Here is a 16862-nt window from a genome sequence, read left to right on the forward strand (position 1 = left end):
AGCATGGACTAGCTTGATGGCGTCGCTGTGAGACAGGATAGATCTGATTTTAGCAATGTTACGGAGATGAAAGAAGGCAGTTCTTCAAGTTTGTTTTATGTGAGAGTTGAAGGATAAGTCCTGATCAAATAGAACCCCAAGGTTTCTAACAGTTGTGCTTCGTGCCAGAGTAATGCCATCTAGGGCAGTTAGGCTAGCATAGGTTTCTCTAAGGTGTCGTGGGCCCAGTACAATGACCTCAGTCTTGTCTGAGTTAAGAAGAAGAACATTTTGGTCCATCCAGGCCCTAATGTCCTTTAGACAGGCCTCAAGTTTAGATAGCTGATTTGTCTCACCTGGCTTCATTGATACATACAGTTGGGTATCATCAGCATAGCAGTGAAAGTTAACAGAGTATTTTCTCATAACATTACCAAGGAGGATCATATAGATACAGAAGAGGATTGGACCTAGCACAGAGCCCTGAGGAACTCCGTAGCTTACTTTAGTGTACACAGAAGACCTATTATTCACGTGTACAAACTGGTACCTATCAGATAGGTAGGACTTAAACCAGTTTAGGGCAGTCCCTGTGATTCCAAGTAATTCCTCTAATCTCTCTAGTAGAATATAGTGATCTATAGTGTCAAAAGCTGCACTAAGATCTAATAAAACCAGCACTGAGAGTCGTCCTTCATCTGAAGCCCAGAGTAGATCATTAGTTACTTTAACTAAAGCAGTCTCTGTGCTGTGTTGAGCTCTAAAACCTGACTGGAAGTCCTCGAACAGGCTGTTGTTTTGAAGGAAGTCACAAAGCTGAGCCGCCACAACTTTCTCAAGAATCTTTGAAATAAAAGGAAGATTAGATATAGGCCTGTAGTTTGCTAAAGTGCTGGAATCAAGAGTAGGTTTTTTGAGAAGGGGTTTGATTACAGCTACTTTAAAGGACTGTGGCACGTAGCCTATTGATAGGGATATATTTATTGTCTCCAACAAAGATGGGCAGACCAGGTGTGCACACAATCGCTAAATGTCTGCCTCCACTCCACATGACCAATTTAGAAATGAATGTGAAATAGCCTACAGTGATTACAGAAAATGTGCACATTTGAACCAGCACTGGTGCTCCTATGTCCATTTTAGAATCACAATCACCAAAAACTGTAGGAAAAGGCTTTTTCTAGAATATAATAGTACTATGAAGCATTATGTTTGAAACATAATGATGAGACATCAACATTCATGTCAGCATTTAGAAGAATGACCAATCCGAGCATTAATATAAGCTTGTAAATACCTTGTTTTAAAATTCATTCTGTAGATTTTCTCGTCTATATAGCACATTTTTGTTGTCGTGGTGTTAGTGTTTAGTGTGTCTGTGTTGTCATTTTGAGTGTTTTATGGATAATTTTTTGTATTTTTTTAAAGGTTTTTCTGTTTTTGTTTTGATTCTGTTGTTTTGTTATTGGAATTTTCTTGACATTTTGTTGTTGTTTTCTGGAGTTCTGTATATTATGTTGTTCATATAACTTCCAACTTCATAAATTACAATTTTGTTTTGGTGGTCGCATGTGGCCCCCAGGCCTTCATTTGTTTATGTCTGAACTAGACCATTCAGATGAGCAGAAATTTTATGTGTAGGAAATGTTTCTGTTTGAATTTGGTCTGATGAGTATTTTAATGAATAGATCCTCTGTAGCCTCATTGATATTTAATTTCTGTCAACAGAGAGTTCACCCCAACAAACTGTCAATGTAGACTGACTTAATAGAGTCTGAGAGAAAGCAAAAATCCTCCACTTCTGATGAACCTCCTTTGAAGAATTCCACAGATTCCATCGCTGTCCCTCCATGGCGTATAACACAGACAACACTTGACAAGCTTGTGCTAAATTTTGTATGTGAAGCCAACCAACCATTTTTTTTGGTTGAGATACCGTCTTTTAAGACTATAATAGAAACCTTGCAACCTCAGTGTACAGTAATGACAAGGAAAATATTGTGCTGTAGAATACAGGAAGCTGCAAAGAACATGAAGAGCACAGTCATCAAAAAGTTGAGCACTGTGAACCATGTTGCTACCACAACAGACTGCTGGTCTGTCAGCCAGTGTAGTTACTTAGGTGTCACCTGTCACTGGATAGACCCCACTTCTCTAAAGGCTCGCACACATTTGATGTCCTTGCTGCAGCATTGGAGGTAATACATTCTGAGTACCACATCTGGGAAAGAGTAGCCAAGACAACAACAGACAGTGGCTCAAACTTCCTGAAGGCTTTTCAATTATATGGTGTGGATGAGAAATAAGACACAGTTGCTGATGGACAAAAGGAGAGAGACTCTATCCTTGATGATGCGTCAGAAGATTAAAGTGAGTTAGAGGTGGAGTATCAAAATATGTCTGCTATTTTGGACGATGACACCGGCCTTGAGTACCAACTTCCAAAGCACCAAAAGTGTGCATGCCATCTCCTCAATCTCATATCAACTCTTGACACCACTGCTGCAGGAGCTAGCAACGAAATGTTCAGGAGACTGTCTCGGTCTGCTTTGTAAAATGCAATGCCCTGTGGAATAAAACCAGCAGGGCAGCCATTGCTTTTGAAATAGTGGAACGTGAATGACCCAATCAGATGCAATGGAGCTCCCTGTTCCTTGCTGTAGAAAGGCTTGTGTGCATCCAGAATGAGAAACAAGAAAAAGCAATCCGACGTATGCACAGCATTGAAAATAAAGATGTAAGATGGCAGGACTCGCATTGTTAAAAAGTAGAGTAAAACACAAGCACAGGTACAAGAAATCAATAAACAAAAACACACAGGTCAGTAAAAAACAGATAAAAAAACAGGCAAAAAAAATAGAACAGGTGAGTACTGGGTTATATGGGAGTAATACAAAGGGGAAACAGACATAACAGATTTTTTCAAGTCAAATGCAAGAGAACCTCTCACTGTGGTGATCAGAGCTTGAATGGCTGTGAAACTGAGCTGCCCCAATTATATAGGTCAGTTAACAAGCAGGTGTACCAATAAAATGTCCTCATTTGCATGTCTTCTTTTTCCCACGATTCTTAAAAAAATCCTTAAAAATCAACGGAAGGTCCTAGAAACTTAAAAATGTACACACTAAAATCACAGCCTTCTGATGGTCCAAGGTTTGAGCTTCTACGACCTTTCCTAAAATAAAAACACACAAAAAACAGACATCATTTTATTTGACCATTAAACTATTAATTACTTTCTGCGTCTGGGAGATAGTCTCTCCAGAAAGTATGGACCACCTCCTCAGCAGCTCTCTTGTTGCTCCTTCTGGAGAGAGAGGAATGCTGTAAAGATCACCCAAGAGTTTTTAGTCTTTCACATAATATGTACAAATGTGGAATTTTGTACAACCCATACTTGTACACTTTAAAGTGTCCCTTAGTTTTAGACAAACAAAATACATTCAGTGAAGCTAGTCTTACACCGTGTTAGATCAATCTCATGAGGAGTAATAATAATTTAAAGCATTAATTGACAGTACAACAACTAACACTGAATACCTTTTAAATAGTCTTTGAACCCTGTGGATGACCTGAAACATGACAATGTACCAGTAGAGCCCTGCCTCAGACATCCTGCATTGGCCAAGCAGTATTGAGAGTGAGGAGTCACGTGGTGAGTTGGGTTTTTTTGGGGGGGGTCTGAGCCCGTCAGCCATGATGGTGGTAGACGCCCCCAGAATTTCACACATTCGCCAGAGCTTTACTTTTTGCATAGAGGGATACGACAAGGAAAAAGAAGAAAAGCAATGCAAAAAGAGAAGGCGAAAGAAAAGGGATCTTACAGGGACAAACTGATACCAAGCGCAAAAAAGAGGTATTTGGAGAAGCTTGAGATACACCTCATCAGTGGAATTTCACATTTTCTTCTCTTGCCTAATTCGCCACTAGAAGGCGTTGGAGGTCTGATTTTTTTTTTTTTGATATGTTTTAGAGCTCATTGAGACCTTTTCAACGATGTAAAGCACAAGTTTGTGGCATCTTCCTATCAAAAGTTATTGACCATTTGGTGTCTTCCCTGTGCCGAAGCCTCTAAATTTTTTTCTTGACCTTTGGTGACCTTTGTGCTCTAACTCAGGAACACAAAGTACTATCGAGATGGGGTCAATGGCTCCTTTATCGGCTTAACGGGTCCCTTAACATATGTGAGAACCGGACCTCTCGTCGGTTCCCTTCCGGGCCCCCAGGGGTCTGAGGTGTGGGCCTTCAGAGATGAACTTGTGTAACTTCCCAGTAGATGGTGCTAGAGGTCTGATTTTTTGATATGTTATAGAGTTTATTGAGACCTTTCCAAAGGTGTAAAGCACAAGTCTGTGGCCCATACACAAGCTAAGATACACCTCATCAGTGGAATTTCACATTTTCTTCTCTTGCCTAATTCGCCACTAGAAGGCGCTGGAGGTCTGATTTTTTGATATGTTTTAGAGCACATTGAGACCTTTTCAACGATGTAAAGTACAAGTTTGTGGCATCTTCCTATCAAAAGTTATTGACCATTTGGTCTGAAAAAAATGGCTGCCAGTAAAAAGTGCTGACAGGGAAATCTGGAAAAATGGTTATAACTCAGGAACGCAAGGTGCTATCGAGATGGGGTCAACTGTTCCTATATCGGCTTTATTTATTATAAATGTATTTCTTTTTCAATGTGGACAAGAAAGAAATGTATTTTAATCTCTTGAATGAAATAAATAAATAAACCTCAATGAGAGACCCTTCCATTCTCTTTTAACACATAAGAGGGAACAAAGCAGCAACGTATATGATATATGTTCATGCAATACATTTTTATTGCACTTTTATGAGATGGAGCGTTTGTGTACATGAAGTGTACAAGTGTATGTAAAGTTAAAGGAGTGAACAAGGGTTCATTAGCATGTTAGCTCAGCTTCTGTAACATCTCACAGCTTCTCCATCAGCTGCTCTGCATTTCATTATGAGGTGCATTCACTTTCCCCAGGAGAGTGTGGGAAAATAGAGTCTCTATAGGAAACATATGATCCCTGATATCCAGGTTAGAAGAGTGCTTAGATTGATCAGAAAGAGCTGAACTAGTTTGATCTAAAACACTTCTTTATCAAAGTCTCCTCTTTACAGTAGAATATATTCAACCATTAGCAGGATGCAGAAAATCCCAGGTTGAGTGAAGGCAGCACAGGTGCAGGTGGTTAATTGTTCACCCTCTCCTCTCTGTGTGACCTGACTCACTTTGACTTTCACACGTCATTGAACACTAACTAAACCAGATACACAGACTCATTGTGACCCTGTATTGACTGTGTTTGGGGCCAATCAGCATCACTTCTAGATTGTGGATATCCATCAGATGGTACTATTGATATGTTCAACAGTGATAAACAGTGAATGAAAGCTGCTTAAACTGTTTACTGTTATTAATAATTAAACTTCACTTCCCTTATTAAGAGATTTTATTAACTCACCTGTTCACTGGTGTTGTGGATTATCCTGCAGCTGCTCCCAGGGTTTTCTCCAGTGCTGTTGAGCGTAGGGGACCCCAATGTTGTAGTGATGGCGCCCCCTACGCTCCGTTTTCAGCAACGTAGGGAGATTTTCTGTTGTTTTTTTCATTTTTTAATCAATACTATCGTAATAATTGTTGCACACTTGGACACAAAGGGACTTCCAGATGTTCACGGGTTTTTTAATCTGAATAATCCAGAAAGACATACATCAGCCTCACCATCTATTTAATACAGGCGATCTGGACGGATGCTCCAGTCTTTACCTGAGGACCCCTGCAGCCCTTTAGCTGCCCCTGATGCTGCCTGTGTGTATGTAATAACTGTCCATGTATATAAGCTCTGAGGAGAGCAGACAGTCTGTTCTCCTCAGAGTTTACAGACTGGAGAACACCACCATGTAGTAGTTTTCATTAAAATCCTACATGTCCCATGATTCTTAGCTCTTCTCTGTAGTCCTTGTTCTCCTGGGACGTGTTTTAAAGGTGTTTCTACTGTCGTAGCTGGTCTGTCAGTCTGTCCTCTCATGATGAAGACCAGGGGTGGAGCAGCCATTTATAAAGTTTATTAAATTCATTTACTAAAACCATGATAAAGCTGTTATTAAGTCAGTGATTCTCAACATGTGGCTCTTTATGTCTTCATTTTAATTATTATTTCCCCAGAAAACCTTAAAAAGGGAAACTTTTTAAACCCTTTTTTTAATCCTTTTCTTTGGCTGTTTTACAACTTCCTTTGTCCCATTTTTGTCACTTTTCCAAAAAAAAAAATAACACTTTTCTTGTTTTTTCAGATTTTTGCTCCTTTTGCCAAAAAATATCTCTCTTTTTGACACTTTTATTAAATTTTTGTCTATTCTTTAACCATTGTTAAGCACTTTTCATCCAAATAATCAACCTTTGGCAAAATAAATAGCACTTGTTTACTTTTTTCCTACATTTTGCCTCTTTTTGTTCCACATTTTGCTCATTTAAGCTACCTGTAACCATTTCATACCACCTGTTTCCTCTTTTTTGTCATTTTTTGCCACTCTTGACTGTTTTTGGTCCATTTTAGTCACTTTTCACAATTTTCTTGCCACTATTTTGCCACTTTTGGACCATTTTTTACCACTTGTTATTCATTTTTCATCACTTTACTCATCACTGTTAACTCTTTGTTTACCTTTGTCAAATGGCTGGCTGTGATTGGCTGATCACCATTCAATCAATCTAACTGGATCAATACATTATCAACAATCAATTCCTCTGTAAAAAGTGAGGGAGATGATTTTTAGTTTTAATTAAAGTGGATGATGTAAAAAAGACAATTGTTCTGAAATGTGTCGGTTTCTGAACCATTTTATTGTTGATGTAACAAAGATCTTAGAACTCTCACATTAACAAATAAATAACTTTGATCACCGTGCTTTCCTTTTGTTGTCATATTGGAATAGTTTTTGTAACATTACACAACAGATGGATTCACTCAGAAAAAAACATATGGATATATATATATATATATTTATACAGTATATATATAATCTGCTGTGCTAAAAATATTGACCCCCAAAATATAACCTTTTTGTTTTAGTATTTATTACTAACACACAACTACAGAGATTACTTTTTTTTTAGAGAAATAAGTGAAATATCTTTTAAAATATAGCTTGTTTAAACAGATTGAAATATATATTGTTTAGTGCATGTCTAATAGTTTTTTTTCTTACTTTATTAATATAGTTTAAGTGAAGGCACAACACGTTTTTTTTTTTAGAAAAAAAACTTTATTCACATTGTTCCATTATTACAAGGTTTCAAACAGTTTTAAATTAAACTTTAGCCTCGAGGTGTGGAAATATATTCAAATGTGAATGACTATAAATAATAATAATAATAATAATAATAATAACAATAATAATAATAATAATAATAATAATAATAATAATAATAATAATGATAAAAAGTAAATAATTCAGGGTTTTAAAAAGTAAAAAGCCTAATTCAACATCTCATTCTTTTTAAAAAAAAACGTCACTTCCGGTACGTTTTTAGTGTGCTAGCACCATAGCAACAGCATAAAGCATGATTATTGTTTCCGAAACAAACAAATAGATCCTATACATAAACTGTATAGGATCTTGCTTCTCTCAACGAGGACAGTCGCACTCTCTGTTTCTCCCTCCTTCCTTCTTATCTCTCTCCCAGCTGCTGCTTTGTCTGGTCTTGTGAGCCTAACAAGAGCCTCTCTCTGTAACTCATCCAAAACCGGAATAATGGAATTAATTAGTTGGTCTCTCAGTGCTATCGATCAGATTTTTTCGACAAAAAGAACCGGGGGTGGTGAACCCGCATGTCCAAGCGGGACGTTTGCGGCTGGATACACCCTCGACCCTTGGAACAAGTGGCGAGTTGTGTGTCTGTCCATCCTTTCCGTGGAAGACGTGGAGGACATCTACATGATTGGAATAATGATAGTAGGCATGCTGCTGATCGAAGCTGGTGGCTTCCTCATCTATCGAAAAGTCCGTACTACGCTGGCGACTGTTTTGGAAAAGCTGCCAGTGATTTCTGAAGGATGTAGCAGGGCTCTGAACACTCAGACTCATGTGTTGATCGATATCAAAAGCAAGCAAGAGCTGCTTTTGGATCGTCTACGCGTTATGGATAACAACTGGGAGAAGTTGGAGACCTGACTTGGAAGTGGAAACTAGGCCATTCATTGGATTACAGCAGAGAGACCCAGGACAGAAGGCTATTGAAATTGACATAGCCTGTATCAAATCACATTGCTTATCTCCCTTTCGGCTCCCCAGCTAGCCAAGGCTAAAGCCAAGGTTGTCTCATCTCTTATCACCAGGAAGTTTCTGCAGACGGCGGCTCTTACCCCCACTCCCTCCCCCCGCTCCTTCCCTACATTCCCACCTGGAACTGTTGATGCTGAACTTTTCCACACGTCATCTGGTTGTCAGTAATGCAGCTACAGGTCTTCAAATTCAAATGCCTCGTTGGCCATCTTTCCCCACCTCCCATCCGCAGCTGCATGGAGGCGTGGTTGCAGCGCCCACTGGCAGCACGCCCATGTCCCCAAATAGCTGGAATCCTGCTGTTCTTCCCACCTGACCCCCTCCCCCAGCCAACCTCCCACCCAACCCTTCCCACATGCCTTGTCTCGAGTTGTTTGACTGTGTCATGCTTACATTTATGTTTGCAGAGGCGGTTTTTTTCCTGGTTTCACACTGCTTTCTCTGTTTAAGGAAATCAGTTTCAAACTGGCAGTTTTTTTCCCCTCACCCCTCCTCTCCTCCTGTTGTTGATCCCTTCTTCACCTAAATATGTGGGCGCCGCAAAAGGCTGCTCCGGTGTGTTGATGTGTCTTCTTTCACTGCAACTACCAAGTCAAATTCCTCGTATTGTTCTAAACTGTACCTGGTCAATAAAGCTGATTCTGATTCTGATTCTGATTCTATAAGTTAAGGATACATTTCTCACTAGTATCCTTTACTATTTCTCACAAAGAGAGAAAGACAGACAGGGGAGACGAACAAACATGAATGAGATGAACTGTGTGTGGAACATGTTGTGAGTGTGTGTAAGTTCGTAGTTATAGAAGTATGTATGTGATCTATTGTGGATGAAGTTTGCTGATGAAAGTTCATTCATGTACCTTGAAGATGATGTCAGGGTTGGACCTGGAGGTGCTGTTTGAAGAAATGCAGCAGGACGTGCCACCGTTGAGTTCTGTTGCGTTTCAACAGAGTGTAGCCCCTTCAGCCGATCCAGGCGGTTCTGGCCTTCACAGCTGGGTTAGAGAATGGCTCGTGGCTTACCCCAATGGGTCGCGGGCCGGGCTTCTTTCGGCTGTTACGCACATCACTAGATGCTGGATTCGTCCGAACCAAGCAGTTGTTGATTCCAAAAATCTAACTGTTTCAACTAAAAATAAAATGAAATAAATGAAAAGGTGGGGAAGGGAAACGCGTTGAGCATGAAACGCCAGCGTCCCAAAACTGAAGCTAGGAGTGGCTTTCTTCCTTTTAAAAGCTTATCTTTGGGACTTGCCTCCCAAGGAGGAAACTTCGTTGATTGGTTTAAAGTTGCCAGCATCTCAGCTGGCTGCCCTTGGGTGTGTCTGGGGGTGTGTGTTTATGTGAGACAAAGACAAACAGGAGGGATGATTCCTAGATTTACACATAAACCATAATAATGAGTTCAGCATATTCAAATAATCTTTTCAACATCATATCTTGAAATATCATGTAATACGAACGAGTTTGATACCAAACACTACTGGAAAATAGCCTAGGATCACTTTAGGAACCGGTTAAGGAATTTTACTTGTAATTACTCATAAACATAAATGTCAAAAATCATATTATGCCTCTTCTTTACTATATGGTTGCAGTAGATACCTCAAACTTTCTTTGTTCTCCCTTCTTCACTGGGACACATCTCAGAGAAGAGGCCTGGAAAGTGTCCTTCTGTGACATCTCACCACAGGGGGTCAGTGGGACAGTTCTGTGATCTTACAGCATCCCAAAAGTATCTGTTTGTAAAGGTGGGAGAAGACGGATGTTCTTCCCCCGTGTGGAGTCGTAAAAAGAGTTCGTACTGAATATTTCAAAGAGTTGAGTCAGTCTTTTCGGCTACGGTATTGGGTTCAAAGGCCACATAGTGGGTTAGCTATGCACTTCAAAGTTGTGGGGGCAGTTATTGTGTAAACAGTTTGTGATAAAGAAACAGGCTCCTTGGTTAATTCCTGCTAGGAAGAGGGTCTTTAGGCTTGATGTGGTTTGGTTCCCTACACCCACATACAACACTTAAAAATAAAATGTACCACAATTATACTCAACATATTTTAATTCTTTTTTTTTAATTCAACTTTTATTTCATCACAATCCAAACACCAAATGTGAAACTTCTTTAATAAAATGTTTCCTCCCACTGTTGAGAAACATACATGTTAGGTTGGATGGAGTGCGTAACCAACCTGGAGAAGTGAATGGTTGCAGAGAACCATTGAATCTATTGTTGGTGAGACTTTATCATGACACTGATCATTCACTTTGATTGACAGGACAGATGATCAGAGGTGCTGAGTTTTTACCACCATAGTTTAAACCAGGACTAAAGTATGGGTGTAGTTTATGAGTGAAGCAGCAGTGAGTGAAGGAGTAGATCAGAGCTGCTGCATCTACATCATAAAAGGAGACCACACCCTCCTCATAGTCCACAAACACACCCACCTTCTCAGGAACACACTTCAGATGAAGAATGACTGAAGGATCTTCACATGCTTTATACACATTTCCATCTCTGAGTGCCACAGTCCATAAACCATTCTTAGGAGTCGCAGCAATATATTCCTTCCTGTTGATGGATTCTTTAACCACTCCTAAATCCCAGTCAGTTTTTCCTTTAACCTGAACCTCAAAGTAAAATCTACCTGAACTGAAATTCTGCTTCCCTAAAACATTAATATATTTAGAAAATCTCTTTGGATTATCTGGAAGGTTCTTCCACACATCACTGCAGTAAACTTGTTTTCCATCATCAGACAGGACAAGGTAAGGATTAGCTGTAAGAGGATCAAGAGTCACATCTACTGCAAACTGCTGCAGCCTCTTCATCTCTAACATCTTTATCGTCATCATCTCATCACTGAGTGTGTCCTCCAGCTGAGCCACAGCTCTCAGCACAGTTCCTTCATATGATGATGGATGGACCATGACCTCTGTCCAGTCCTTGGTGGCTGGAGGAGCTTTCAGGGAGCAGAAGTGTTGGAGGAGGTGGTCTTCAGAGTGGGAGAGCTGCTCCACCTCAGAGCTTCTCTTCATCAGCTCAGAGATTTCCTCCTCCAGCTCTTTGATCAAACCTTCAGCCTCTCTCTCTTCTGCTTCCTGTTGCTCCTCCATTGTCTTCATCAGCTCCTTCAGGCCTCTTCGAACAAGCTCCATCAGAGCAATGAACATCTCCACACCTTCAGCTTTTGCTCTGTCTGCTGCTTCCTTCCTGATCCTCACTGACTCTCTGATCTCCTCCAGCTTCTCTCGTCTCTTTTCGATCATCTGCTGAAGATAAACTTTCTTTTCTTCAAACAGATATTCTCCCAGAGGGACTAACTGGTGACTCCTGTGCTCCAAAACAGAACACATCAAGCAGACACGTGTCTGATCGCTCAGACAGAACAGCTCTAAAGGTTTGCTGTGCTTTGGACACATCCTGGATTCCAGGTTCTCCACAGGCTCCACTAGCTGATGTCTTCTCAGGCCTGATGCTGTCAGATGAGGCTCCAGGTGAGTCTCACAGTAGGAGACCACACAGTCCAGGCAGGACTTCAGGGCCTTCACTTTGGTTCCAGTGCAGACGTCACAGGGAACTTCTCCTGGTGCTGCTGCTTTCTTCTCAGATTCACGTCTGAACTGAGAAACCATCTCACGCATCATAATATTGACCTTCAGCTGAGGTTTAGTGCTGAACACCTGATTACACACGGGACACCTGCTGGTGGTACTGGTGTCCCAGTGTGTGCTGATGCATGTTTTGCAGAAGTTGTGTCCACATGATGTGGTGACTGGATCAGTGAGCACCTCCAGACAGATGGAGCACAGGAAGGGATGTTCAGACGTCTCACTGCAGGCAGGAGACATGTCCACAAACTGAGGGACAGAGACAAGCAGCACATTAACAGGACACTCTCATTGTTGTGGAACGTTCCTTTACTAATGTTTCTGAGTCCATCTCACTGAGATCACCTCTAGTATTTAGCATTGATTCAGTCCTCCTGTAGTAATGTGGACAGTCGGCTGTGCCTCAGCAGCTGAATGTAAAAGTGCAATAGTTTTGATGTTTAAGGTTCAAATTAGTTCTAAGGTTCTCTCGTATTAACACTGGAATTTTTCTAAATTATAGGTTAGATTTTTTGCGCATTTTATTTTAATGTACAATCTTTTTTCTTTAAAATAACCAAGATATTGTGTATTAACAGACTGAAGTTTAACACAGCACAAACCTTTAAAGTCTGCATGGACCACACACTACATTTAACAGTGATTTTGTTTGGGAACAAATTAAATTACTTTACTTGTAACTTATAAATACACGTAATTTCTGTGCAACTTGTGACTGAAATTCACAAGTTGTGATTAATTGTGATTATTTATTCAGATTTGCAATTGATTGGCTATTTTTTTAATCCATTCACGGCTAATTTATATTAAAAAAATACGTTCCCCATGAGCAGTAGAGACCTTTCTTAGATGATATCACACATCACATGAATTTTAATGGTGGGTGGTAGATGATGGAAACCAATGGCAAACTGTTTACACATTTAATCTCTAACCTGGAAACTGGTTAGAAATATTTGCACTTCAATCCTGTTTTTTTTTTCAAAATGAACATTACATTTATATCAAACCTCATTTGGACTCTGTAGAATGAAAGTTAAAGATATGGAAAACGTCACGTTACCAATTCTAAACTTTAGTTCAAGTGATCTTCAATGTTCCTCAAATAAAGATATCTATGTAGTTGTAGATATCTGAGAAGATGTTTGGACTTGGCAGAAGTAGAAAGTTATGTTATTCTGTTTGTTTTATTAATTTTTATATTAACTAGTCAGGTTTCCTGAGATGCAATTGCCGTTTGCTAAAAAGCAAGTGTTGATTATCTAAAAAAGGAAACAAATGGTTCATTCATTCCTAATTCAAATATGTTAGTTTCTCATTTATAAATATAATTTCTCTTTAACTAAAAAAATGTGTTAATCTGCAGAATTTTCAGTAGAATACTGGATTACAAAAATATTCAATAGCTACAGCCTTGAAACATATTGTGTACAATTATATATAACATGTTGTTGGATGTGAATCCCTGTTTTAAATGTTAACAAAATGAGCTAAATGCTAAAAAACAGCTAGAAAATCGTAACTTACCTTTGACATTAGATGTCCCATAATTAAGCCCTTCAATGTTTAAAGGTGTTCCCATAAAAAGCAGCAGAGCAGCAATCCGTCACTTCCTTTCAGCAGCTCAATTCCAATGTTTCCTCAATTTACAATTTATATCTTGGAATAAAACAAAATAATGATCACATGTTAAATGTGTCACATTAAAATTAATAAATACTTGTTCCTGTTGATTTGAGGCCAGTGAAATATGGGCCTGTCATAATACGTAATAATAATAATAATAATTTGTAGCTTTACGTGCAGTGAGACATTCTGTTATAGTTTCTGATGTATATATTATATGCCGCTAACACACACACACACACACACACACACACACACACACACACACACAAAAGTTACTTTGAGACAGTGTATCTTACAGATGGGCGGAACAGAGTCAGTCTGGTTCAGTTTAGATGCACAGAAGATGCACAGAACGGAAGCGAACCTCTAAGTGCTCTACATAGTGCAGTGTTGGATGCAAGACGGTGATCAAAAACAGAAAAAGCTCATCCACAGTGATGACGTCATCAGTTCTAACTCCACAGTGATGATGTCATGAGCTCTCCAGTGATTGGCTCTAGCGCGCACGTGACTCCGCTGGCTCTGCTCTCAGGACCATTTTATGAAATAATTTAGGAACGGTATCATTGTAGTCGAGACAAATCCGACGTCGCACAACTTTGAACCAAGCAGCAGCCATGTTGAAAGTCTCATGGCACCCTCATATATTTGTTGATGACATATTAATGAGAAACACAACATTTGCAAACCACATGAGTGAAATCGATCATGTACTGACTTGCGCCAGTGCCAAAATCTCACTGTCCAAGTGTCAATGTTACCACACAAGAGTGAACTATGACGGTCTCCTAGTCGGTAAGGGTGTGGAACCACAGGCACAACACATTCAGGGTCTTCAGAACTTCAAGGTTCCCCAGCATGTCTCAGGTTTAAGAAACTTCCTTGGTATCTGTAGCTACTCCAGGCAATTCATTGACAATTACGCCAATTTAGCAAAGACTACACATTCCTAAAGAAGGATGTCCCTTTCACTTGGGGTGAGCCCCAACAACACGCTATGCAGACTTTAATCGATATGCTAACGAAGGCTCCGTGCCTCGCCTACCCTGACCACAACAAGGAATTCCATCTGGAATTGGGCTTTTCAGCACACTGCCTCAGTGCCGGTCGGTACCAGATACACGAACAGACCAGTGGTTGCTTACGCATACAAAGCCAGACCTGATGATGTTACAAGGCCAAGACCTCGTGATCTCCTTGATGATTCGCCTCATGGGGGACAATACACTAGACAATCCCTCCCCCTCTGACTTTGCCTCCACACTTAACCTCGACCATCTGTTCGCTGTCTGTCACTTGTTACGGAAAGTCAAAGGCATCTTGGTCCATGTTTCTGCTGACTCACAAATGCATGCATTTATCGTCCCGCAAAACCAAAGGGGGGTGATACTGGCACATGCCTATGACGAACTACAGGTGGGAGGTAGAGTCTAATATTACAGTTTTGCTCTGCCCGCCGGCAAAAACACTTATCATGCAACCAAACTAGTGAAGAAATTTCTTCCCAAATCGACCGGACCCTACCTCGTCACCGATAAACTGTCTTCAGTGGTGTACCAAATAAAGATTCCCAACACAAAGACCAAACAAAGCTCAAGTGGGTCCACAGAGATCAAATTAAGCTATACAGAACAACAAAACCAACAGACGAGCCGTCAACTGCAAGCTGAATAAACCCTACAAGCCAAGATATGGTATTCCTAATTTGCCAACCAGTCGTCGCATTCAATAACATCTACCACCTCAAGGACATCGTAAACTAGAAACTAGGACTGGAATCCACTACAAAAGCTATCCAACCTCTAATGTACATGTGGTTTACACCAGACATGGCCCTAGTCATTGTAATTATTCTCTGTCACATATAGTTGCCTTCTGCACCGCCACTTTATGCCTTAGGCACACCAGGAAAGTACAAGACCAAATCATTTCATACTCCGAACGCATATTCAAACGCAACCAACCCAGATCCGAGGGTGCACTTTGCTATAATAGGGGAAACCCCAATTACATCACAGAGAAAACAACAATATATATTGAATATTGCCATTCTGGTTTTATACATCAAAGCATCATCTCAAGGCAAGGGCAAAATATTGAGATGTATATCGTATATCATCATATAGCTTGAAAATAATGAGATATTTAAAAAAGGCCATATCGCCCCGCACATTTGACACAAAAAATATGTCGACTTAAATGTTTTGTATTGATGCGTCGTCCCAAACATATATGTTGTCCCACACCAGTCCAGAATTGATATAATGCACTGGAAATCTCGCCCCTAATCAGCCAAATGCTTAGAACGAAGAAGATCTTATAACCAATAATGGAGTTTGCACCAGCAGTGGGAGGAGCTTGAGTAACAAGGAGAAACACAGGTTTGTTCATTATCTTTAAACATTGTTATTGTCACACCAGCCCAGAATTTGATTTTGGGTGACACACACACACACACACACACACACACACACACACACACACACACACACACACACACACACACACACACACACACACACACACACACACACACACACACACACACTCTGTATAAAATGATAGAATGCAGACTAAATGTTAAATGTTAAAATGAACAGATTTAAATACAGCATTTATGACAAAGTCGTTTCAAAGATCTTTACATTATCATCTCATTCCCACAAGATTATTACTAAATATGTAAATAAGTTTAGAATAAAACGAGCAGTATTTACTCACAGGATTGTGGAAAATCACAAAATTAGTCATTAAAATTGACATTATTATTTGAAACTCACTTTGGTCTCAAACGTTGCTCACTGATGACATCTGCTGGTCAACGTCAATCAATATTATTAAAGCTACTTTAGTTGTTTCTGACAGTGCACGAGGAGATTCTGCAGCTTTCATCTTTGCTTGAGTCGCTATGAAAACCTGTCAACATTGAGCTTCCATTTTAGCCTGAGTTGCCATGACAACCTGTCAACATTGAGCTTCCATTTTAGCTTGAGTTGCCATGACAACTTGTCAACATTGATCTGATCAAAGCTGCCTTTTGTGATTAAATGTGTGTCATATTATCATAGGAAGATCAAATATATTAAATTAAATAATGCAAACACACACATTTTACTCCTCATAGTGGATATACTGTATGTATAGACTGTTACATCAGGCATAATTACTACCAATGAGGGAGCGTCTTATACAACAATAGAAAACTAATGAACATTTTACTCACCAGGGGGCGCTGTTGGCCAAAAACTTACATATAAGTCGCTTCATTGTATAAGCCACAGAGGTGTAAAAAGTACTGATATATCCTCAAGTAGAAGTACAAGTAATTCACACATAAAATACTCAAGTAC

General features: G+C 39.8%; 1 protein-coding gene across 1 annotated transcript; it reads right to left on the reverse strand.

Annotated features, from left to right (window-relative positions):
• Positions 1–10530: 10530 nt before the first annotated feature.
• Positions 10531–16321, reverse strand: LOC114458724 (E3 ubiquitin-protein ligase TRIM21-like). Its single transcript, XM_028441125.1, has 2 exons — positions 16293–16321; positions 10531–12132 (listed from the first exon to the last, which is right to left on the reverse strand). Exon 2 carries the CDS (start codon positions 12121–12123, stop codon positions 10531–10533), a length of 1593 nt encoding a protein of 530 aa, XP_028296926.1. The 5' UTR covers positions 12124–12132; positions 16293–16321.
• Positions 16322–16862: the final 541 nt, after the last annotated feature.

The sequence above is a fragment of the Gouania willdenowi genome, unplaced genomic scaffold, assembly GCF_900634775.1.
Source record: "Gouania willdenowi unplaced genomic scaffold, fGouWil2.1 scaffold_172_arrow_ctg1, whole genome shotgun sequence".
Lineage (NCBI taxonomy): Eukaryota > Metazoa > Chordata > Actinopteri > Blenniiformes > Gobiesocidae > Gouania > Gouania willdenowi.

What these genes read in the sequence shown, in the direction of transcription:
- LOC114458724 (XM_028441125.1), bottom strand. Translation starts at nt 12,123, where the DNA reads ATGTCTCCTGCCTGCAGTGAGACGTCTGAACATCCCTTCCTGTGCTCC.